At 41.5% G+C, this 23,651-nt stretch overlaps 4 protein-coding genes across 7 annotated transcripts; 3 read left to right on the top strand and 1 right to left on the bottom strand.

Moving 5' to 3' along the window:
* Positions 1 to 322: 322 nt before the first annotated feature.
* On the top strand, positions 323 to 2,496 carry cenph (centromere protein H). Its single transcript, XM_037259973.1, has 10 exons — positions 323 to 542; positions 790 to 894; positions 966 to 1,021; positions 1,094 to 1,139; positions 1,202 to 1,270; positions 1,629 to 1,685; positions 1,771 to 1,834; positions 1,964 to 2,015; positions 2,088 to 2,248; positions 2,332 to 2,496. The coding sequence occupies exons 2-10, from the start codon at positions 800 to 802 to the stop codon at positions 2,422 to 2,424; spliced, it is 693 nt and encodes a 230-aa protein (XP_037115868.1). The 5' UTR covers positions 323 to 542; positions 790 to 799; the 3' UTR covers positions 2,425 to 2,496.
* A 72-nt stretch (positions 2,497 to 2,568) lies between these two features.
* Positions 2,569 to 5,885, top strand: dimt1l (DIM1 dimethyladenosine transferase 1-like (S. cerevisiae)). Its single transcript, XM_037259971.1, has 12 exons — positions 2,569 to 2,734; positions 3,106 to 3,179; positions 3,424 to 3,510; positions 3,615 to 3,676; positions 3,751 to 3,844; positions 3,914 to 3,963; positions 4,034 to 4,157; positions 4,226 to 4,318; positions 4,731 to 4,795; positions 4,939 to 5,002; positions 5,096 to 5,202; positions 5,719 to 5,885. Exons 1-12 carry the CDS (start codon positions 2,677 to 2,679, stop codon positions 5,759 to 5,761), a joined length of 921 nt encoding a protein of 306 aa, XP_037115866.1. The 5' UTR covers positions 2,569 to 2,676; the 3' UTR covers positions 5,762 to 5,885.
* Positions 4,536 to 16,434, bottom strand: LOC119127783 (kinesin-like protein KIF2A). 3 transcript variants are annotated; one of them, XM_037259926.1, is made up of 22 exons: positions 16,221 to 16,434; positions 13,476 to 13,570; positions 13,138 to 13,254; positions 12,580 to 12,634; positions 12,022 to 12,135; positions 11,808 to 11,852; positions 10,719 to 10,819; positions 10,545 to 10,640; positions 10,391 to 10,445; positions 10,164 to 10,326; positions 9,977 to 10,067; positions 9,825 to 9,888; positions 9,655 to 9,746; positions 9,424 to 9,566; positions 9,137 to 9,341; positions 8,943 to 9,053; positions 8,789 to 8,856; positions 8,463 to 8,588; positions 7,326 to 7,473; positions 7,002 to 7,103; positions 6,782 to 6,917; positions 4,536 to 6,698 (listed from the first exon to the last, which is right to left on the bottom strand). In XM_037259926.1, exons 1-22 carry the CDS (start codon positions 16,279 to 16,281, stop codon positions 6,613 to 6,615), a joined length of 2,274 nt encoding a protein of 757 aa, XP_037115821.1. In that variant the 5' UTR covers positions 16,282 to 16,434; the 3' UTR covers positions 4,536 to 6,612. The 3 variants fall into 3 exon arrangements, with proteins under 3 accessions (XP_037115821.1, XP_037115822.1, XP_037115823.1); XM_037259927.1 differs by lacking the exon at positions 11,808 to 11,852; XM_037259928.1 differs by lacking the exon at positions 8,463 to 8,588 and having other exon boundaries at positions 16,221 to 16,433.
* A 1,366-nt stretch (positions 16,435 to 17,800) lies between these two features.
* Positions 17,801 to 23,356, top strand: unc45b (unc-45 myosin chaperone B). 2 transcript variants are annotated; one of them, XM_037259924.1, is made up of 20 exons: positions 17,801 to 18,000; positions 18,375 to 18,536; positions 18,607 to 18,643; positions 18,724 to 18,899; positions 19,081 to 19,170; positions 19,286 to 19,453; positions 19,545 to 19,710; positions 19,806 to 19,976; positions 20,048 to 20,219; positions 20,310 to 20,610; positions 20,791 to 20,885; positions 21,003 to 21,144; positions 21,209 to 21,349; positions 21,418 to 21,545; positions 21,710 to 21,776; positions 21,867 to 21,980; positions 22,065 to 22,180; positions 22,281 to 22,398; positions 22,477 to 22,632; positions 22,726 to 23,356. In XM_037259924.1, the coding sequence occupies exons 2-20, from the start codon at positions 18,375 to 18,377 to the stop codon at positions 22,996 to 22,998; spliced, it is 2,793 nt and encodes a 930-aa protein (XP_037115819.1). In that variant the 5' UTR covers positions 17,801 to 18,000; the 3' UTR covers positions 22,999 to 23,356. The 2 variants fall into 2 exon arrangements, with proteins under 2 accessions (XP_037115819.1, XP_037115818.1); XM_037259923.1 differs by lacking the exon at positions 17,801 to 18,000 and adding an exon at positions 18,060 to 18,237.
* The last annotated feature ends 295 nt before the right edge of the window (positions 23,357 to 23,651 follow it).

Here is a 23,651-nt window from a genome sequence, read left to right as displayed (position 1 = left end):
ATTGCTTATTTTCCCCCACATAGTGGAGGCGTTGTAATTATTGCTATATAACAATTTTAAGAGCAATAATCTTTAGACTCATCCATACAAAAATATTTTGTTATTATTATTATTGCTGTAATTTTGTATTTATTTCTTTTTCGATCTGTTTAATGTTAATATGCATACAACGTGATGCAGAGGTGTATGCACTTATTTATTTTATTGACTCATTATACAGTACTGTAGCAACTTTGTATAAGGTTAGAGCGCTGTAGTTTCCGATTGCCTAGGGAGGCCGTGAAGGCAGCAAAGGGGAGGAGACGGCGGAAAAGGGTGACGACAAAAGAAACGTAACTTCCGGGCGGGTCAATTCAATAGAACCAACGAATGCTAAAGTTTGTTTTGTGAAAATCGACTTTAATGGGTTAGCGATCGAAAATAAACCCTATCACTTGTTTTGTGGGTTCTAAAGCTATTTGTTAGTTATCAGTGACTGTTGTATCATTATCACTTGACTGTAATATTTCGTTTAAAGATTTGATCGGACTCCATTTACCAAGGTAACTTTAATTTTCTGTTCTTCGTTCAATTATGCACTTCCAGCATTCATTTAAAGCTTAAATGTATTTAATCGCTAAAGCAGTGCTTCTCATCTGTCGTCGTCAAGTCGTAATGCAAATTTAGAACAGCAAAAAAAATATTTTGAAAACAGGTAGCATATTTAAAAGCATAGCTACACGAGTACATTGGTGAAAGTGATGTCTGTAAAAAAGAAGAGAAAAAGGATTTGTATTTGTTTCTGCCAAGTTGTGGCATCATGGAGCCATCTGATGATACGGGAAACCAGGAGGAGGACGTGCCCCTCAACGATGGATCCAATGGCCAATCTGACATCTCACCAGACATACTCAAGTGCGCTTCTTTCATGATCACAAGTATCCTACTTCATATTTTATTATTGTATTTACTGTTGTCTCTTTCAGAATAAAAGAGCAGCTCTTTAACCAGTGCTTTGAGATGGAAGTGCAACTTAATACAGGTCAAATTTTCAGCCCTTTCTGACAAATTTCTGTCCTGAGGACAAAAGTGAATGTCAGCTCTTCTCTTGCAGGAACAAACCTGAGCCCGTGCTCTAGCGCTGAAGCAGAGGAACGCTTGTGAGTGCTTGATTTGTCACCCAGTCATCCGATTCCCGAATGACAGATGTTTGTCTTTACAGAGCAGGCAATGTCAGCGAGCTGGAAAGAATCAAGGCCCTTCATTTTAACAGCACACTGGCTTTGCACAGGTAAACCATGGGCTAATATTTACTTGTCAAACTGATATTAGGTCTAACAGTATCTTTATTATTGTGGTAAATGACATGGTGCAAGACGGCTTAACTTTGCATTCATAACATGACAATAAAAGATGCACAGATTACAAAAATATGATCAAATGAAACAACAATAATCACCTAATGATTAAAAGAAGACACAGCAATGATCACATGGCATTATTTTTCATCTAGAGCTGTGATCCAAAAAAAATCATTGCCAAAGTAAAGTTAACTTTGAAGTTGTAATTTGTACTGGATTCCATAAGATAGTACAGCTCTACCAAATAAACTGGCCTGAACAGGTTAGTGACTTGACCTCGTGTTTTAGAATGCAGATGTGGCATGCCATTGAAGAAAAGATGAAAGAAAATAACTCTGAGACTGAGTAAGTTCACAGAAACAATTAAAGTAGAATTATTTTATGAAAAAAGAAAGATGTCAGTTTGATACACTTGTTATGTCGTTTTCAGTGCGCTGAAAGCCATCAGTGATCGCTGCACGATGCTTTGCTCACAGATAAAAACAGCTCAGCAGGTAAACAACTTTCAGTGTTTGTTTTAGGTACCATAAGTGAGTGGGAATAATGATTTATCCTAGACCCTGGGCTGTGATATGCTGAAATACTAATAAAAGTTTTCTCATTTTTCCTTCTTGTACTTAAAGGAATCAAGGGCTCTTCAAGATGAAATCACACAACTCCAGAAAAACAGGCTTAGTTCGTAGACGTGGTTTACAATAAACCTTTTGTTGTTTGATATGTTTGATAAAACGTTTGTATTGTGTTTAGAGCTGAAGTGCCTCTTGCATGAGAAAATGAAAGAGATTGAAGACTTGAAGGTGAAGAAACCGCACCCAGATGCAGAAAAGTACAAAACTGTTTTGGAGAGAGGCCGCACAAACTTGGAAGAATTAAAAAAGATGGTCATCATGGGACAGAATATATTGAGGGTAAAAAATAAAAAAAACTCCCTGCAATACTAAATTTCAGGGAACTCATTTTAAATTTGTAAGATTTTTTTTTCCATGTGCAGGGACTTCTATTGGCGTACAAAGTAAACTGGATGGACGATCGAGAGCTACGAGACATAGCCCTGACTCTGGAGGAATTTCCCATCACCGACTAAAAAAACCCACCTGTCTGTTGTGTGTATGTGTCTGTTTTATGTTTCGAAGATTAAATAAATACAATCTATAGCCCTGGTATAGTTGTTACTGTCATACCGAGAGAGGCCACAAGGGGGCGACCTATGTCTTACAAGATTGGAGCTTTAGCTAGAGAAGAAGAGCGTAGGCTCGTCACACGTGTTTACCACATCACTTGGAGATATTGACCACTTTTGTCCGTTTCTGTAGTGTTAAGCCACAAATTTAGCAAAATGCCGAAGGTTAAAGCGGAGAAGAAAAGCAGGCAGCATCAAGAGGTTAAAAACCAAGGTACGGTTTCCTTACGGGAGAAGTTAGCGCTAGCATATTTCCTAATGCTAGTAACAATACGAAGTGGATAATCATGGGCTTGCAAATTGATTAACATGACTGATTTTAAGCAAACTTCAGCAATCCTCGTAGGGATCATGCGCGTGATAAAGAAGAACACAATTTTAATGAACTGTCATGTCGCAAACAAATTTCGGAGTACGTCACGAAAGCGTATGAAAAAAGTGATCTTGTGAAACGATAAGACAATTCATAAAATATTAATATTAACCAATCACGTCTTCTTGTGATGTGTTAAAAAAATGTTTAATCCTCCTTTTGAGAATCACTGTCATGAAACAACAGAATAATGGTTAATTTGTGTGTTGCAGGTATTATGTTCAACACAGGAATTGGTCAGCACATCTTGAAGAATCCTCTTGTTGTTAACAGCGTCATTGAGAAGGTTAGCCTGATGGCAATTTCAATGAATCACTTCAACACGACTGCCCTAAACTTTGAAGAGTGAAATCTGCCGGATTTCTTTGACAACTTACCTTTGAGGGAATGCTCTGATGAACATGCGCATTAATTAATTCATGACTAATGTGGCTTGATCTGGTAATAATAAAGCTAAAGAGAAAAAAATCCAGACTCGTGTAATTTAATGCATTAAAATCCATGAAATGAGTGTCCCTCCTCATTTTCAGGCTGCACTTAGGCCAACAGATGTGGTTTTGGAGGTGGGACCCGGAACTGGTAACATGACGGTGAAACTACTAGAAAAAGCGAAGAAGGTAAGAAAGATTGATTTGAACTCAAAGCTTCTACAAATTGTGCATTGCTGTTTAGTCCTGAAGTTGGATTGAACAAATAAGCACAAGACTTTGGTGTGTTGCAGGTGGTGGCGTGTGAGTTGGATTGCAGATTGGTGGCGGAACTGCAGAAACGAGTACAATGCACGTGAGTCATTGATTAGCTGTAAATCCTCAAAAAGTCAACGTGTGGTGTAATAAAAATGTCACGTCCTCCGACAGACCCATGCAAGCTAAACTTCAGATTTTAGTTGGGGATGTTTTGAAAACAGACCTGCCCTTCTTTGACGTGTGTGTGGCCAATTTACCGTACCAGGTAAACATTTTTCTTGCATCAATTCTAACTACCTTCTCCAATAAACATGTTTATTTTTTTAACTGACAGATTTCATCGCCGTTTGTCTTCAAACTGTTGCTTCACCGACCTTTCTTCAGGTATAAAACCTCATTTTCAAGTACTTTCTAGTCACGTTTTGCAGCTCATGTGTGTGTGTGTCTTTTTCAGGTGTGCCGTGTTAATGTTCCAAAGAGAGTTCGCCATGCGTCTGGTGGCCCCACCTGGAGATAAACTCTACTGCAGGCTGTCCATCAACACTCAGCTTCTGGCTCGTGTGGACCATCTCATGAAAGTATGTGCAATTCTAGTCAATATTTGACCAAGAAGAAACTGTTGTTGATTTTATTTTTCCCCAAACAGGTTGGGAAGAATAATTTCCGTCCTCCTCCAAAAGTTGAGTCCAGTGTTGTGAGGATAGAGCCCAAAAATCCTCCTCCTCCAGTCAACTTCCAGGTCAAGTTTTGTTTTGGAACTCTTACAACATGGGTGTCAAACTTGTTTCTGTCTCGGGACATTTTGTAGATTCGGTTTCCCTCAGAGGGCCGTTATTACAGTGAAACCAAATAAACGTTTCATCGTCTCATCATATTAGCATATATTACACAAAAATGATAATTACCAGCTTGGAAAGATAGTTGCTGTAAAAAGTGAAAAAAAAACCCCATAATTCTTGCAAAATGTTATTTATTACACATGACAAACATTTTGGTACAGATTTTAGCAAGGGTCATGGAAGTTCACAGATATGGTTTGCTTTCACGGGCCACATAAAATGATATGGTGGGCCGGATCTGGGCCTTGAGTTTGACACCTGTGTTTTACGAGACAAAAGTGGATATTTTAACAATGCATGGCTTCTGTTCAGGAGTGGGATGGCCTGGTCAGAATAGCCTTCGTAAGAAAGAATAAAACCCTCAACGCTGCATTCAAGTGAGTATGGTTTTACATTGCAAAACTACCAAGTAAACAAAAATGCTGGATGTAGATTTTTGCTCAGTGTACAGTAAAGAGGATTGCACACAATGTTGTGTAAAGTGGATCAAGTCACATTGAATTCTGGAATGAATGTCCAGGTCGACTGCAGTGGAGCAGCTCCTGGAGAAGAACTATAGAATCCACTGCTCTGTGTCCAATGTGGTGAGTTTAATGAAATTGAAACACCAACATGTTTTTATACTTTTGTGACACGCTGGCTGCAATGACGACACATTGCACGCTTCGTTTTGACAGGAGGTGCCAGCAAACTTTAGCATCAGCAAAAAAGTAGAAAGCATCTTACAAGAGGCTAATTTCAGTGACAAGAGAGCAAGGTCCATGGACATAGATGACTTCATGGTGTAAGTTGAATACTCCCTCATTTTAATATTTCAGATAATCTGCTAAATGGCATTCCTGCAAATCTGAGCTACTGTCTGACAATCATGTTAAAATGACATCGCTCAGGAAATAGGAGCGACAACTATTTTAATTACATAAGGGGTCCTCGGTTTACGACATCCTCGAGTTATGCTGTTTTGTGTTTACGACACACGTCTAATATATTTAAAGCCTTTTTTTCGACCTAAGCGGTTTTGGGTCGTAAGCACCGTAAAGGCGTCCTAAAATACGCTCTTTTGGACTGTTGGGTCGTCTCTCTTGCAATGCTCCTTCCAGTGTGCAAGCCAACCACAGGAATAAAGGTAAGGAATTGTTTTCTTTCGTTTATTACTGTTTCATTTTATTCCTTTACATCGCCACGTAGGAATGAATTGACGTCGTAAACTGAGGATCCCCTGTACATCCAAGAGCATTCTTTCACTGAGTTTAATCCATGAATAGATTTCTTACCCATTGCACATATTTCTACTCCTCAGATTGCTTCATGCGTTCAATGCAGCAGGGATCCACTTTTCCTAAAGGCACACAGCCAGGAAGAGACACCAGTGATTGGTATTCCACAAGTCAAAGACTAAAGTATTTCTTTCATCTAGAGCCCTTTTAGAAATGTCTTATTGTAAATAAAAGATACGTCAAGAACTCATATTGAGATTCTAATGTCACAGAGCATAATGGACTTGGTTGTAAAGATTAGAGGTATCAAATCCAGGTTCTGAAAGTAGAAACGCTGCCACAATCTGGCTTAGCTAGCTAGCTCCCTGAAGCTCCTTGGGGCCTTCCTTTCCACTATGCCACAAAACTCAACTTTAGTGTTTTTCACTATTCACATTTATTGTTGTTTTTCCTTTCCAGTTGTTTTTAGAACAAATTGTAACAGGGATGGAAAAAATGCTGACTAAGTTTAGAAACTAATGGCACAAATCAAAGTGAGCGACACTGCTGCTTCTTCCTCATGAAGTGGAATTATGGAGACTGCATTTCAGACGTGACTATATAGTGACAAAAACAATGATGCCATAACATTAGTGCACATGCAGACTGTACACGTTAGCCGGGGCAACCGTAAATCAAACGCTGGTTTTGTGTGACAAACCATGTCAAAAAACAGTTCGAAAAGTACAAACAAGTATTAAAGAAAATAATTTAAGGAGAATAGTTAAACAACTAAACATTCTCCATGAAAAAACGAAATGAACTATTTCCTTTCCCATGTGTTCTTCCTAAATAACCATAGCAACACAGTCAATTTCTATGAAGAGTCATCATAACAGTTGCAAATGTTTAAGCCTGTTGGGAAGGCCAGTCCTTTTGTTTGTGCTTCGACAGACAAACATCCGTCTAGTGGTTCTCTTTCCACCTCTTCAGTCTCACTAAAGAGCACGTGGCCTCTTAGGGTTGATCTGCTTGCTGGCCTTCTCCTCCTCTTGAAGAGCACAGCGGAATGATTTCACTTTATCTAGATGAAACAAAGGAGAATAAGAGATCGGTGTGAAGAGATATGATGGAAACAGCTTGGATGTGAATCTGCTTCAGTCAAACCTCGGAGCTCAGTGAGGATGTCTATCTTCTGGTCCAGGATCTTCTCCAGCTGAGTGGCATATGATTCTACATCGTAATCCACCTCTTCTGTCATCTTCAAGAGGTCCTTCTCGTCCTCCAGCCACCTGATGGACTCCTGAGAATAGGGGGAAAAAATTATTTATTTCTATCATAAAATGAAGCAATTTAAAAGTACTTCAAATTTCTTCAATGGTCTAACCTGAAAAACAGCCCGGTGGTCCTCAAGGACCTGCTCCTCCATTTCCACCAACTGAGAGACAGCCTCGTGGAAGGAGAAGAGCTGAGGAGACACTTCCTCCTCCTGGGAGACATGGCAAAACATACTCAGACTGATGAGCTTCATTTGGATCATCCTGAAACCTTTTTTAATAGTATCTTGGTTGATTATTTAATTTGATTGATAGATGAACTAAGATAAATATCTAACCAACGAATTAAGTTAAAGTAAATTAGGTGCTAATCTTTATGGCGCCTTGGTTGGTAATCAGAGGTAAATGTGAAGCGCGAACTGCACACGACTTACGTTCTGCTCACAGAGCAGCTTGAGGTCATCTCTCTGCGGCGAACTGTTCTGCCATTCCTCGTCTATAAAGTCCAGCTGGTTGACTGTGTGGATGTTGGCACGGCCTCCCTCCATCACCTGGTTGTGGTCCACGGTAAGTTCCTTCACCCTGAACACCAAAGGAACATTGATCTCATCAGTATTGATCATATTTACTGAGCAGTCCCACTTAGAGAAATGCTGGTGGTTGTTTGATGGGGACAGGATGGCGACATCGTAGGAGCAGTGATGTCATGCATGGAGAGGAGTGGCTTGTGCAAAAGTCAATTATCTTGCTGGGAGCTTCTCCCTCAGTCACTCATCTATACATTTTCACTATTTGTGACAGAAATTCGCACCAAACTTACGAGGTTCTTATGTAAGGCCAACGTTGGTCATACGTCCACTCAAAGATGTAAGAATGATAACGTAAAGGAGAATGAAAAGAAAATGTTGCCATTGCAGGCAAAAAAAAGTCAGACAATGAATAAAATTGAGTCACGTGCAGATGAAAGTGGAAAAAGGCTGAAAGATGTGTCCAGCAGTAAAGGGTTGCTGCCGAAACGGAATATAAATCGTGTCTGTAACACACTAAGTGGCCACTGCATTAGGTACTCTTGCACAATGGGATCCAATACAAGCCCTGCAGCTCTGTAGTGAGTAGTCATAAAACTTTCATTGGATTTCTTTTTTTAATTCTATTTTACACTAAATCAATCAAACATTGATTTGATGAGAGGCACAAATACAAGAGGAAGACGTTTTCATGAGCCAATTTATGGTGGTGAGAATGAAGCAGGCAGTGTATGCATTGAGTTGATTGGGAGGAAGACTGAGGTGCACCACTCAAAGCTGCACTATATTATGTCAGCTTTACTTTATTTAACTGCCAAACTACATACTGCTGCGCAGGCATGCTCTTAATTTTGTTTACTTGATTGTCTAAGGAAGCGAGCGAGGCATTTTAAAAATTAATTTAGCTTTCATGCCGCCCCTAAGTGACAAACTACGGTACGGATTTTTTGATCCAACTCGTATTTGATCTCATTGTGCTACCTCGTGCATACCTGACAAAAGCTCATGCGCTTGTGTTTGTGTAGTGCGGTGCAAGCGCTTGACCTGCCGGGGGGAGTAGCAGCAAAGTCATCGTACTCAAAGGTATTGGTGGGAGAGTGCTCAGTGCGACTCCCCTGACCACCCTGAGAGAAGGGGATGTCTGACGGACTAATCCCAAACTCCTTTACTCTACGCCAGGGCATAGAGGGGCAGCGTGGGAAAGGGAGAGGCAAGAAGAATAAAGGGAAAGAGTCAGACAAGAACCGCCAAGAATTAGGAAGCACTTTCACCCGCATCACGAGTAAAGCTCAGCGACCATCTTTGTTAAGGCAACAAGGGATGTGGCCTTATAGGACAACAATTAAACTGTGGAAGGTGAAGATGAGCACCTGTTGGCGTAGCGGAGCGTGTTGAGTGTATTCTCGCAGGATGTCATACCAGGAGAGATTGTTGCAATCTGCCCAAACAAAGACAAAAAAAAGTCAGATACAGACTGTGCGAGGGATACATGGAGCCATCTGGATGCAGAGCTAATGGACTCACCATGCACGTACGGGAATTTTCACCAATGAAGGAGTCCCGCAGGACCTGGGTGAGTTTACTAGCTCGGAATGGAGTGTGTGGCTTGTTGCGGCCAAGAGCCCTGATGCACTCCTGTAAGACGATGGAGGGAACAAAGATTATTTTATGTTGTAACCATACATACAGACAAGACGCTCATTTGACTTTGCGCAAACCTTGAGGGCCAGCAGGCTTTTGTTGATCTCGGCACCCTCCAGGCGAGTCTGGCGGTCAGAACTTGAAGTATCGGCGCCCCTCTCGTTCCCGGCCAGGTCGATGAGGGAGAACTTGCCGTGAAGCTTGCCCTTCCTCCGAAGAATGATCTGGAACACGGCGTGGCTGCGAGACGAGTGGGCGTTGGCTGATGTCTGCCCCGATGTCCTGGGGAAAGAAGAAAACGATTATGTACGTGGGTTTGATGAAGTCTATCACACGAACCAACGAACGGTTTCAACTTGCGTACCTGCAGCTGTTGCCCACTTCTATGAGTTTCAGGACATCATCTGTGCACTTGACCTCCTTCTCCTGAAGCCCCACAACCTGCACTTGCTGTTTTCGGTCTTCCAGTACCCTCAGTTTAGTTTTGCGATTCAGGAGGTCAAACACCTTACAAAACATACACAGTGGAGTCGACAGTGATGAGCTCAAAAAAAAAAAAAAGAAAAAAGACAAACCAACGTTGTTTTATCCTCACCTTTCCACTGTAGATTTCAAAAAAGGTTGCATACACTTGTAGCTCTAATTTCTTGTAATTGGGTTTCTTCAACATGAGAAATACATCCCGGGCTGGACATAAAAACTTTTGTTGAAAGCCAAAGTACCTGTAGATGCTTTTTAAACGTTAACCCGTGGCCTTTGTCTTACCAGCCAATGCATAAATTCCTTTAGAGCAGTCTTGGTTCTTCCCAGAAAAATCGCCACCCATTGTCTAAAATATAAAAGTTTTAGGATTTAAAAAAAAAAAAAAAAAAAAGGATTTATATTTGAACTTGCCATCTCCGTGAAAAGCTACTCACATGAGTTTTACCACTTCCTGTTTGCCCATAGGCAAAGCACGTGGCCATGCCCCTCTCAAAGATGGTCTCCACTAACGGTCTGGCAGTGAACCTTCAGAGAAGAGAACATCATACAGCCGCTTCATAATAATTTTCATCAATTGAAATTTAGACGCAGGACAAGCAGCGGCAAAGAAACTCAACCAACCTGTAAACCATCTCATTGGCGGTGGCATCGTCAAAGGCGTAGTCGAAGCGGAAGGTTTGGTTCTCCAGGAAGCGAGTCAGGTCTACCTTCTGTTTAGGTTCGTGGACCATCACCACGTCCTTACTGGGGACGGTTATCACATCCAAATCCTTCATGGTGAGCTCTGAAACAGAAACCAAGAATTAGTCACCCAATCAACACAGCAGCTAAGATTTGAATCAACGCACCTTTTCTATTCAGCGGACGTTTCCTCACACATACGCATATTCGATGTTCTTCGATCTGAGTGCCGCAATGTTAAAATGTTACGTTGATGAGTGGGGGAGGGGGGGGGGGGTCAAGTACTCTACATTAAGTCAAGAAGTAATGCTTTCTCCTCACCAGATCGGCTGAGGTCAGAGGTCGGTAGTCTAGACTTGCACGGAAATCTCGAATCATGCACATGATCTCATAATTAGGAATGGTGGTGTCCACCTCCTGCGAGAAGATTTGGAGAGACAAGATGAGGTCGTACCTTACGTGATTGTTGACATGACTTTGTCGCCATCCGTATACCTGAGCCCTCTTTTCCCGCAGCTCCTGCTGCTGAAGCCGACGCTTCTCCCTTTTCTCCTGCAGTTTCTCCACCTCCTTCACACAGTTTGACTTCCTACGAGCTGCCAAGAGAGGAACGAAAACCTTTAGGTTTCTCGTGACAATAGTAATATTGGTCAAGCAGCGCTCTCTTAGCACCGCCCTCAGTCAAAATTTGCCACTTCCTCTTTGCTCGGTGTATGCATTCATGTTTTCATGTATTCAAGATGGCCACCTTGCTCCTTTGCATTGAAATATGTGTGCTGTACACGAAACGGACCAAACAGTCCCTCCTCACAGGCTGGTCTTGTTGGATGACATTTTCTGTTTCCAACTGTCAACAGTCTGTTCCAATATGACGGAGAGCACAAAGCGATGATTTTCGATTGCTGCGTAATTAGGCGATGTTAAAACCTCCATCTGTGTTTCAGGCCATCTCACTCTACACTTTTCCTCAAAATTCAGCTCATCTGACTCTACTTGCTGTACTTAGTGTGATTAAGGTTACAAATGAATAAACTAGTAATTTAAACCTGACAATTTGAAGAGGTAAAATGAAAGCGATGGCCCCGGTTCTGCTGCAAAGCACACCTTGCCCCTCCAAAGAAAGCACTGTAATAACGTAGGCCTGGCCTCCTGCTATCTCCAGTTCCAAAGAAGAGAGACTACCAGATCAGAGGGATGAATAATCTCCCTCTAATCTAGGAGGAATTAATGAGCCAGGTCAGCACCAAGACAAAGAAGTCAATCGGGGAAGCGGCACCATAATCAGAGGCTGTCACTGAGGCAGTAGGTGGCGGAAAAGGGAGCTTTCCGAAAAGATGAACACCAAGCTGCAGAAAAAAATATCTGTTTGCTTCATGTGCCCAGAAGATTCTGTGCTAGAGGCAAAAAGATGGATCAATGAAGAAGCAAAATGCTTTTTAAACTGTGTGGCCACAATTCCTCCCTGCAAGGTTGATTTGTATCTGAGCTACATCACCAACACACGGCTCCAAACGGTCAACTTCTATTGGGAACTATCATACAACAACCAAAAGGCACTGAGGGCAATAAATAGGTGATACATACAAAGTTGTCCAATCTCCTTTCTGGTTAGCGGCGGGTGTAAAGATTCTGGAATAAACGTGGTCAACAAAGATAACATATTCAAAGTGCACCATGGGGCTTACTTTTCGACAACAAAAACACCGGTCGGGGTAAACGTGCAGGTGTTTCGAACAAAGTAAGCTGCCTGAAAAGCCATACATGGTAGTGAACGGTAAGGTGAGAACGTGAACGTTACCATTCTGCAGCTGCTGCTGTGTGGGAGCCTGGGGGGGCTGCACCTGCTGCGATAGAGGGACCACTGCTGACTCAGCATGTTGAGACGGATGGAGTCGGGCCTGAGTCGGAATTACTGCAAACCGACAAAAAGAAAAATCAAACATACAAAACTGTTCAGCCAACAAAGGATACCGCTATTTGTTTTTTGCTAGTATATTTTTTTTTTTGGGACTCAAACATTTGACAACAATTATACTAATGTATTGGAAAAGTTTTTTTTTTTCTTTTCAATCTGCAACCCTATTGCACATGTTGTAGATTCCCTGATTTAAAAAAAAAAGGAGGTTCTTGCAGATGTTTGATGGCTATCTAACCTACTCGAATATTAATAGTGCTGTTTTTCTCAATTCTTTTGGTTTAGATTGCAGAAGGTCTCACCAATATGTAGTTATTAGTGCCCCCATCATATCATTAACTTTATTTGAGAATAGCAAAATATGAAACTCACATTATCAACTCCAACTACAAAATAACTGTTGAATTTGTCTTGGCAGTTTTTCCCCCGTCTGAAACAAACCTCTACTGTCCCTGGATGGAGTGTCAATCTTCGAAGGTGCTATCGTCCCACGATTCTGCAAAACGAAAGCAACCCTCATCAGTGAGCTATCACATTGTTTGTCTAATCTAAACTATTTGTATCCTCTTCTGTATTCCTCGTTTACTACCCTAATTACAAAGCTAGTCAACTGTAGTTACAACCAGTGAGACAAGATTAGTGCTGATTAGAGAGCACAGGCCTCTTTTAATCACGTTGGTGTTAGTGACTGTCAGTTTAACTAAATGCTTTGTCAAGCTGTGCATCTTTTGTTCAAATCAGACAGTGAAGCAAGATGTAGTGTACGTTTACGTGATCATGAGATGCCCATGACTTTGCTCTGATGTTTAATTAAAGCTGTGTATAACCCAAGATGATAAATACATTCTGGTAATCAGACATATTAATAATTCAAATCCATTCAAAGTAGGACTCGACTGTAATCACTGGGACAAAGAGTACGTTGTGCCATTAAGCTGTCTTCAATGTTTTTATATAAATCAATATGCAGAGCAAAGTAAGACCAGCACGGAAACTCACCTTTGCTATTTTATTGACCTTCACACCGGTTATCGGAGGAGGAGTCTCTGGACTTGGGACAATCTCTTCGTCTGGACCCACATCTGGGTTAAGTGTAAATATACTCTCCAAATCAATCTGCCCGGTAACAGAACAGAGGACAATTACGAGTCAATTACGCCGAGGCTTCGAAAGCCAACCTTGGCTCGACAATAAGTGTCTCTTTCTGGATTTAGTTCATGCGGTTTAGTTGCGTAATCATCAACACTCTTGACATCCTTTAATGAAATATTCAGAGCTTTAGAAACCAGGGCCTATGTCGCTGCTGGAGCCTTGAGCAGTAATGAATGGTGGTTTACCTCTTTCCCTTTTGTGTCTCCGTGCTCTATCCACTCCACCGTGACGCTCTCGTTGTCCTCGTTCAGGGACGTCACCATCGCCTCGTGTATGCGTCCTGCCCAAGCGTTACGGATAAAAACGTCAGAAAGATGGCACCAATTTGCAGAAGTTGAAAGATTTTTTTAAACACTGTTTTAAACAAGAAACAACCAAATGTGACAAAGACTCCCAATATGATATTTTATTGCTATTTTTAGACAGATTGGACATGTTATAATTAATGGGAGTTGTCCTCTTGCCATTTTTTCATAACCATGACTTTTCACCATTGAAAAAAACTGGCCTAGGAATAAACCACAGTTGCAGGAATGCTGCATTCATGAGAACACGACACACGATAAGATCTCAAACGGCTGAATGCTTAATAGAAGACATTGTGAGCACGCCCTAAATCTTCTTTCAAATTAAAAACTACAATAAAGGACTTAATGTAGGTGTGTACCTGTTGTATGATTGATTTTATACTGTACAGTACAGAAGTTACTCAACTGGTTAAACCAGTGGTGTCACACAAAGGGGGGGGGGGGGGTGTATTCAACGCATGAATAAAGATTTATTGAACCAATAAGTACAAAACTAAACCTTTATTGAACATAAATGTGAATCAAAACAGTGCAGAATATAATTTCAAAACGAATCTCAATTCAAAATATAAACATGCTCCAAAAAAGTGATTTTCAGTAAAGACGGAAAATAAATAAAACATTTCTGAAGTTTTCTATCCTCGGTTGGGATGTTTAATACCACTTTTTCCCCCCCCAAACGAATACCAGTACTAGTGTTCACTCGGAGTACAACATGTGTTACGGAAGATACACAAAAAGTAGGTCTCACTGAGAACAAAAGAGTCAGCTGTTATTTGCTCCAACTTGCTGCGCGGGCCAAACCACACATAAATCCGCATGAGAACCGGATGTAATTGCGAACCAGGCCAGATGTGGCCCGCGGCCTGCGAGTTTGACATGGAACACGTCAGTTAGGCTGTGTCTCATCGTAATCATGACGCTTACGTATGTAACACGCACAACTACGGTTGCTCCTGCTTCAATTAACTTTGGCATGCAGTCTTTGTAATTCCACTGACGGCATTCTTTCAAAAGTCGGTCATCACGAGATTGATTTTAGGATGGGGGGGTGATACCTTCAGAAAATTCCTCTGCAGGTGTTTATGTAAATGCAAATATAGGTCACGCCAGCTACTACTGTTCTTCACTACGCATGGGCAAGCATACTATAAATTTCCACATTTTTCAGAATGGTGACCTTTGGTCACACATTGTACTCCAAAAGTCTTGTCAGAAAAGAGAAAGTCGAAGGGGTTATATAAAAAATCTCGAGAAAAATGTACATTTTCTTCCATTCATACCGCCATGAGCTACACTGCTACATCACACACTTGGTTCTGTCACAGCAGATAATCTGAAAGAACCCATTGTGTCCACTGTGTCCCACTTTAATATAAAAAACAGGCTGATACTTCCCAGTCGTTGAAGGGGATGTACCCACCTCTGTTACGACAAAAAGCTCATCAATTTAAGTGTCTATCAATAGAACGAGGGAAACTAGTGAATCACCAACATGTTTCGTTTTATGCTGTTATAAGAAGTTAAATTGTAGTTGTCAAGAGGAAATATGTATTTTTAAAAAGCCCAGGAGCTGGTGTCAGAATTAAGGATGCTGACTGCAACAGATGGGGTGGTGGCCTGAATCTGGTGAGAATCTGCACGAGTCTCACATCACCCCCCTGCTGAGAGGAAAATCCCTATTCTGGATGCAAAACCAGCCAACTGAGATGTGCCAACATATCAGTGCCACTAAAAGTGCTGATGACACATTTCTAGTTTTTAACAAAACCTTTCTGTTTCTTCATATTTTCCGCCACATCTCAATCACAGAAAGTCACACACAGAGACCCAGTATAATGCAACAATGTTTCGGGGGTTTTAATAACAGCCCCTCTGACATTTTTCTGTTTAAGAATTACATAGGGGGTAAAGATAAAATGCTCTTCTTGTGGGCCAACATGGGCTCTGCGCCGTAGGTGCCCAGCCTCAGCCAGTGGCATCTGTAGTAAATAAACAAATGATTATAATCTATGGACCACGATTTTAAGAAAACAGTACGACTTTGATGTTGTATTTGGGCACTGGGTTTCCATAGCAACTGCCATTTACAAGGTCGAGATCCGCCATTAACGCTCGAGCCAAGTAAACCGAATTGGAAAAATACATTTTCAAGGAGACTCGCGCGGTTAATACTTGACACAACATTGACATCCCGTTTGGGATCTCCAGTAAGGAAGCTGGTCACGTTAGCATTAGCCATTAAGCTAATCCCCTGTTAATGCTGCGCAATGAAGCGCTCCCGAGTTAGGTTGGAAAGGTGTTTTTAATAAAACACGTTGAAAACGCAAGTATATGGTGGTTGATATTCACATGGTGCAATATCCTTATATTAACGTGTTGATGGAACGAATCAAAATGAGAACGCCGTGCTGATCAAGAAAAATGAATCAAAATCGCAAATGAATGAGACTTGGGAGGGGAGGGGGGGGCATGTCACATCCAAGCACGTTGGCATTTCCTCGCCAGCGAACGTTTTTCATCAGAAAGAACCCGAAAGAGCAGCACCACAGCAACAAAGCTCCCCTAACAACTTGGGCTCGACACTGCGACGAAGAAAAGAGCAACTCGCCTCAGACTTACCATCACTGCGCTTTATTTCCACATACGTGCCGACGACAAGCTTCCCAAACGCCACAGCCATTCTACATTCCCTGTACTAAATAAAAAAAATAAACGGGTAAAAAGCTCCTAAGCGAGGTCGGAGAAGCAGCCGAAGGGAAAGAGAGGAGGCGAATAACGAGGAGACTGCCCGCAGAAGCTCCAGCTCACAGGCCAGTTCCGGTGCAGCGTCGATCTACTTCCTGTCACAAACCGGAAGTAAACAAAGAATCGGCTGTCGGGGTTTGCTCGCGCTAGTTTCGGCACGACGACGCACTAAGTGACTGATGTGATTTTTCTAAAGTGGCGTACTTTGTGAAATGACGTGAAGTGATTGATTGTTTCATCACTTTGATACACTCTTCAGAGCGAGTTACGAATTTTGACAAGCGTCACAAGCTGGTTTTATTTTATTTTTTTATTCTAGTTAGCGTTTATGGGGCGGTAAAAGCCACCCGTCATCATGTACTGCGTCTCTGTTTCTGAACTGACCTAATTTCATTTTGTGCGAGAAAGAGCATTGGTCTGTATCCATGACTTGTTTACAATGTTTAATAGTCGAATTGAATTTTATTTCCCGTCACGTGGTCATTTTTTTCAGATTACAACCAATAATAAAACAGATAACACAAATAGAAATATCCAAAACAATTACAATAATCATAATAAAAACGGGGTAAAATAGGGGAAGAAGGACAACTAGTATGTCATGGACTAGAATGCCAGCCTTACGGTATATAGAATGCAGTATGAAAAAAATGTGATGAACAAAATCCAGACACATTATTTTAACAAAAGTAGTAACCGTTTAATATTTGGGTTTGGAGCACATTCGGCCTCGCAGTTCGGAGGTGCCGGGTTCGATTCCAGCCTTCCTGTGAGGAGTTTGCATGTGCACCCCATGCCTGCATGGGTTTTCTCTAGCTACTCCTTGAGGATAAGCAGAAAATTACTGAATATTTGGGTCTTCATTATAAAATAAACACACATTTCAGGGCCACTAATTATTTACTCACAAATGTGCCAGTTATGATATGATTCTTGTTAAAATCTCTGCAAACTCAACTTTGAATAAGGATAAATTGCAGAGCTAATGTCTAAGTTAATACACTGTTATCACAATGGCTCACACTGAAATCTTACTCAATGAAATTTCCCAAATGCAAAGACATACATCCTAAATAAGTTACTACAGAAAAAATATCAACACATTAACCCTTATCACCCTCATAGCTGACTCCCCCCTCCACTTTCAGAGGCTCGAGATTCTTCTTTTTCTAGAAGCTACCAGGTTACTCTGGGGGTCCTCCAGCTGTCACCCCCCCACCCCAACACACTTGCATCAGGCTTTGCTACAAAGTTCTCAGCTGTCTGTGCCCTAAATAAACCTTATCAGGAGGAGACCACTTTTGAGAGCAGGGTTGAATTTGTCACATATACATTTAATTATTTGCTTTCCTTTAAAATCCCTTCAGTATTATTTTCTGCAGCACAAGTAATCTTAAAAGTTTAAGAGAATCCTGTCATTTTTGTTGATTTGGTTTTTTTTCTTAGGGGAGCTTGTGTCTTGGTCTCTCCCCCCACCACCCTACATCATTCATGAATGGGCCACCGTGAGTTGTCCCGCCTCACTGTGTTGACAAATATAAATGGGCCTCTCAGTGGAGGCGGTTACAAATATACGGTGTCAATCTCATCCGACTGAAGTTCTGAGAACGGCAATTGGAGGAAATATTGACTTTAAAGAGGAACAACATAAAGGGTATTGTATATGTTTTGTTTGCTCTCGTGTGTGTTGTAAAGGCAGAACAGGAGTGCAAGAGGTGTGAGTGTCTGTCCATTAGCAAAGCAGCATTTGTTGCACTGCTCACGGCACCGTGCCCAAAAAAGGCCTGAGGGGAGGCCATTTAAAGTTACAGATAGCATGTGCATGAGATAACATGTGCTTAGCCATTACTACCCAAGACCCAGGTCAGCAGGCCACTGATTGCAAACGATGGTGAGAATCAACACATTCAATTAATAGATTAAATTGGTCAATTTTCGTACATATGCAATTGATTGCTGACTATTGAACTGAATTATGGAATGCTTGATGATCTAATTGTATCCCCGGTGGGTTGTTTTTTCTCATAGATGGGAGATCCAATCCAGTTAAAAGATGAGGGAAACAAACATTTCCAAGCAGGAGATATTGACAAGGCTATCGAGTGTTACACCAAAGCAATCAATTTGTCTAAGGACAAAAACTTGCTGGCTGTTATTCACAGAAACAGATCTGCCTGCTATCTAAAAAAGGTAAGGACCTTAAGTGTAACAGCTATAAAGTATTTGCAAATCAATCTTACCAACGTGATTGTTTTAACAGGAAAACTATTCCGGCGCAGCCACTGACGCATCCAAAGGTATCGAATCGTAACAAGTAATCAGCCCAAAAAAATGACCCAAACCCATTGAAACTTTGTCCCGTGTTAATTTTATCCAGCTATTGATGTTGATGCAGCTGATATCAAAGCCTTGTACAGGCGCTGCCAAGCTCTGGAGAAGCTTGGAAAACTCGACATGGCCTTTAAAGATGTACAGAGATGTGCGACCATTGAACCCAAGAACAAAACTTTCCTGGAGACTCTCCGCCGGTTGGGGGCTGAAATCCAGACAAAGGTCAGATTTGAATGGAGCACAATGGAACATACGCATGTAGAAATGTAAACTCACTGTTAGATAAAGATATAACTGCAAACGGTTCATTATTTGAATCGTGCATTTTTAGTAGTGTGTGTACATCCATTGTCCAAACAGACACAATCAAAGATTAATTTCTATCTGTGGTTCATATTCACAGCTCAAAACAACATTCTCCACCGATTCAAGGGTACAGAACATGTTTGATATTCTACTTGATGAAGAAATGGAAAAGGACAAGAAGGAAAAGGTGGATTTTTTTTTGCTGTTAGCCAAAAATACAACCCATAAACATAAGATTCTATCTTTAGATTGCATCACATTACACTTTTATTGTACTGTATATGTATTTTTTTTATGTGAAGGCTGCCAACAACCTGATTGTACTATCCAGAGAGGATGCAGGAGCAGAGAGAATCTTCCAGAACAATGGCGTGCCTCTGCTCCTCAACATGATCGAGACAGGAAAACCAGAGATGATCCTGGCTGCTATTCGTACTCTTTCGGGAATGTGCACAGGACATAAAGCTCGGGTTAGGATTACATATTAGATGGATAGTGTACATGTGCACATGCATACTTTGCTGACAGTTTGGAAATAAGATTATTGTCTTCACTTAACAGGCAATGGCCATTATTCACATGGTGGGCATTGATAAATTGTGCAGCATTATGGCACTTGACAATGAGGAGATTGCTCTGGCAACATGCAATCTTTTCCAATGCATCAACGACTCCCTCACAGGCGGGGATAAAAGAGAATATGGGAAAGAAGAGTCCTTGGTTTTGGGTGAGATTGCATTCATAACTTTTATCTATAGATGGTGTTGTTGATGACTGCTAATACAATTGGATTGGCATCTCGATCTTTGGTTTTCTTCCCAGATGCCGCCAAGGACCTGAAGACCATCCTCCTGTCTTTGCTGGAGATGGTGAGCAGTAAAAAGGTGTCTGGCCACGGCAGAGACCAGGCGCTGAACCTCCTGAGCAAGAACGTCCCTCGCAAAGGAAAAAAAGAGCCTGACAACTCAAGGACCCTCTTCACTATCGATCACGGTGAGCCAGAAGAAATCTTTGAGATAAACAAAACGTGACATCTATTTCTTTCATTGTTTTATTTTTGTCAGGTCTGAAGAAGATCCTGAAGGTGTGCGGTCAGGTTTCTGAACTGCCCGACCAGTTGCCCTTGACTGATAACACACAGCTGATTGCCAGTGTACTCCTCAACCGGGTTTATGATGACCTCACGTGTGACCCAGAGAGAAACAACTTCAGGGACGTTTGTGATGAGTACATAAAGTATGCCCATTAAATCCCTCTCATCATTTCAAACACCAACAAGGTGACTTTTTTTTAGCCTCTACTGACATCTCCTCCCTTCTTCCACAGATCCAAAATTGACCCTAACGACATGGACAAAACAATTCACGCCATCAACGTGATTTCCGGGCTGCTGCAAGGTCCTTTTGAAGTAGGGAACGCCTTGGTCGGAAGTCAAGGCATCATGGAGATGATGGTGGCGCTGTGCGGTTCTGAACGTGAGGTGGACCAGATGGTCGCCGTGGAGGCTCTCATCCACGCCTCGACGAAGATGAGCCGCGCTAGCTTTATCATAACAAATGGCGTGTCACTGCTTAAGGACATCTATAAGAAGACCAAAAATGAGAAGATTAAAATACGCTCGCTGGTGGTGAGTGTATCCTAGCTTGAGCGCTGTAGAGAAACACCATTACTAGAAATTGTGCAATTTCTGCAGAAATGTTAAAATTTGAAACTAATAAGTGAGAATTAAATTGAATGAATACGAATTCATTACTTTTGTATTTTTTGTTCCAGTACTTATTCGTACTAATTTCCATCTCCTCCACAGGGTCTCTGCAAACTTGGCTCTGCAGGAGGTGATGACTACAGTTTAAGACAGTTTGCTGAGGGCTCCACAGAGAAGTTAGCTAAGCAGTGCAGAAAGTGAGATTTTACACACATATCCGAGTTATGAAAGTAAAGAATGTTAAAAGTTTAATTTTTTTTTCTTTTTCCACTAAAGTTGAATTCAGATCACACAGTCATTGTTGTCTCTGCTAGGTGGCTCTGCAATCCTATGATCGATGCCAAAACAAGGAAATGGGCCATCGAGGGTTTGGCTTACCTAACGAATGATGCCGATGTCAAAGATGACTTTGTTGAGGACGAGCAGGCATTAAAAGCCATGTTTGAACTGGCCAAGGTTGAAAAATGACAAATTAGATGACAATGTTAACTCGCGATAACTTGCTTTCTTTTCATTTCAGTCGAAAGATAAGACCATCATATACGCAGTGGCTTGCACTTTGGTTAACTGCACCAACACCTATGAGAAGAAAGAAATCATCCCCGAGCTGGTACAGTTGGCAAAGTTCTCAAAACAGCACGTGCCTGAGCAGCACCCCAAGGTACAACAATCTGGTGGACCACAATACCTGCACACACTCGTTATATTCAAACTCGCAACTGATTACAGGACAAGAAGGACTTTATTGACAAGCGAGTGAAGAGGCTTCTCAAGGCTGGAGTCACATCTGCTCTTGCTGTAATGGTCAAAGCAGACAATTCCATTCTGACAGACCAGACCAAGGAGATGCTCTCAAGGTATGAAACGAAAAAATACTCGAAAGCGAGGTGCGCTACTAATTTGAATTTCATATGACTCTGGTGTTGTGTGGCTATAAAGACATTAAACATCATGAGAAAATGACTACCTAACAACAAAAGAGGTATCAGCATTTCAGATTTTCTTTTTCTTTTGTCTTAAGAGTTTTCTTGGCATTGTCTGACGACCCCAAAGATCGTGGTATCATTGTTGCCCAGGGCGGAGGAAAGGTGAGTTTAATTTTTGTCTGGTCAATGTCGAAAATTCAGCATTGTGTTAATGCTACTAAAGAACACACACGGTTTTGGCTCTGCCCTCAGGCTTTGATCCCTCTGGCTCTGGAAGGGACAGATGCTGGAAAAGTAAAAGCCGGTCACGCGCTCGCCAGAATTGCAGCCATTTCAAACCCAGAGATCGCCTTTCCCGGTGAAAGAGTAAGGAAGAGATTAAGACAATAACTCTTTGTGAAGTCTTTTCACATGATCTTAACCAGTCTTCCTTTCTGTCATTCCGCTCAGGTGTATGAGGTGGTGAGGCCTTTAGTCAACCTTCTTCACACAGACAGAGAGGGAATCCAAAATTTCGAGGCTCTACGAGGCCTCACTAATTTTGCAGGTTTCAGTGATAAACTAAGGTATTGCCCTTAACCACCACCATTATGTCATATTATTGCACACATGACCTGATTTTAGTTTTCATATATCTTACCTTTGTTTTTATTATGACATTTTCAGGACAAAGATCGTGAAAGAGAACGCGCTACCCAATATTGAGAGCTATATGTTTGAAGAACACGAGGAGATCAGACAAGCTGCCACTGAATGCATGTGCAACCTGGTGACATGTAAAGCTGTAAGAACACAAGGAGATAATAACAAACATGTGACATTTGCACATTTACCGTACAAGTAATACATATTCATATTGTAGGTCCAAGAGCGCTACTTGGAAGATGGAAATGATAAGCTGAAGTTGCTGGTACTACTTTGTGGGGAAGATGACGACAAGCTGCAGATCGCCGCAGCCGGAGCCCTGGCTATGCTAACTGCTGCTCAGAAGAAGCTCTGCACCAAGATGACCCTCGTGGTACGTATCCCAAGTAGTCTTTAGTTCATCAGAGACATAGTGTACATGTCACACCATTTCTGCACTACCACGAAACAAATGTTTTGTCAACAGACCGCCCAGTGGCTTGAGATCCTCCAGAGATTGTGTCTACACAACAACCCAATGGTCCAGCACCGAGGCCTCGTGACAGTGTACAACATGCTCAACTCGGACGACAGCGACCTGGGCAAGAAACTGATCGAGAGCGAGCTGCTGGAAATTATGTCGGTGATCGGCAAGGCAGAAGACAATCCCAAAAGGCAGGATGTGATCGATGTCGCACGGGAATGTCTGGTCAAAGCTATGGACCTGGGTCTAATCAAACCCTTCGCCACCCCTTCTTAAACACTGGTCATAAACACAATAGATGTTTTCTTTCTCTCCTGTGTTTGTTTTGACGAGCCTTTTCCACATAGAAGTTATCACTGGATGATTACCGGAAAAATAATGCATAAATTATTAATACACAGATTTGCTGATGTTTAAACTTTATAACCTTCCAAATCATACTGGCATTTGATTTTTCTTTTTATTTGACATTTTCGTTCTTGTAGATCCCAGGAGAAATTCAGGATACAGGTAGAGTTAAACTTGTTCAACTTCTGATTGCATGGTCCACACACAAAATATCAACAGGACATGACAATCCCAACAATTTGTTTTATTGTGTTTGAATCGTATTCGATTAAACTATTAACTTTTCTCATTTGACTTACTCATACATGTGACGACATCTAGAGTAGAGTGCATTTTTTAAACTTTTCATGCATTGTAAGATACCTCTCCCTACAGTGTTCATTTTATTGAAGGAAAAAGAGGATTAAAACCTTTGCCTCATTTTTTATGAACCATTGCGCATCTGCTGGCCATTACGGTGGTACTATGGAATTTACTCATTTTCGTCTAATTGCTTTCAACTTTTCAAACGGATTTGCCATTTATTCTGGTTGAAATTTTCTTTTCCCAGCCAGCAGATGGCGTGTTTGAGTCTGTTTTCA

Source organism: Syngnathus acus, chromosome 9 (assembly GCF_901709675.1).
Source record: "Syngnathus acus chromosome 9, fSynAcu1.2, whole genome shotgun sequence".
NCBI classification, from domain to species: Eukaryota; Metazoa; Chordata; class Actinopteri; order Syngnathiformes; family Syngnathidae; genus Syngnathus; species Syngnathus acus.
The sequence above is the reverse complement of the archived record's forward strand: the minus strand, read 5'-3'. Positions and strand labels throughout refer to the sequence as shown.

Excerpts from the sequence above, each read along its gene's own strand:
- dimt1l (XM_037259971.1), top strand. The coding sequence starts at position 2,677 with ATGCCGAAGGTTAAAGCGGAGAAGAAAAGCAGGCAGCATCAAGAGGTT. Across the intron at positions 3,964-4,033 it reads CTTCACCGACCTTTCTTCAG|GTGTGCCGTGTTAATGTTCC; the intron begins GTATAAAACCTC and ends TGTCTTTTTCAG. Across the intron at positions 4,158-4,225 it reads GTGTGGACCATCTCATGAAA|GTTGGGAAGAATAATTTCCG; the intron begins GTATGTGCAATT and ends TTCCCCAAACAG.
- cenph (XM_037259973.1), top strand. The coding sequence starts at position 800 with ATGGAGCCATCTGATGATACGGGAAACCAGGAGGAGGACGTGCCCCTC. Across the intron at positions 1,835-1,963 it reads AGATAAAAACAGCTCAGCAG|GAATCAAGGGCTCTTCAAGA; the intron begins GTAAACAACTTT and ends TTGTACTTAAAG. Across the intron at positions 2,249-2,331 it reads TGGGACAGAATATATTGAGG|GGACTTCTATTGGCGTACAA; the intron begins GTAAAAAATAAA and ends TTCCATGTGCAG.
- unc45b (XM_037259923.1), top strand. Across the intron at positions 22,181-22,280 it reads GGTTTCAGTGATAAACTAAG|GACAAAGATCGTGAAAGAGA; the intron begins GTATTGCCCTTA and ends TGACATTTTCAG. Across the intron at positions 22,633-22,725 it reads GCACCAAGATGACCCTCGTG|ACCGCCCAGTGGCTTGAGAT; the intron begins GTACGTATCCCA and ends TTTTGTCAACAG.
- LOC119127783 (XM_037259926.1), bottom strand. The coding sequence starts at position 16,281 with ATGGCTGTGGCGTTTGGGAAGCTTGTCGTCGGCACGTATGTGGAAATA. Across the intron at positions 10,068-10,163 it reads GCCAATGAGATGGTTTACAG|GTTCACTGCCAGACCGTTAG; the intron begins GTTGGTTGAGTT and ends TCTTCTCTGAAG. Across the intron at positions 9,747-9,824 it reads AGGAATTTATGCATTGGCTG|CCCGGGATGTATTTCTCATG; the intron begins GTAAGACAAAGG and ends TTTTATGTCCAG.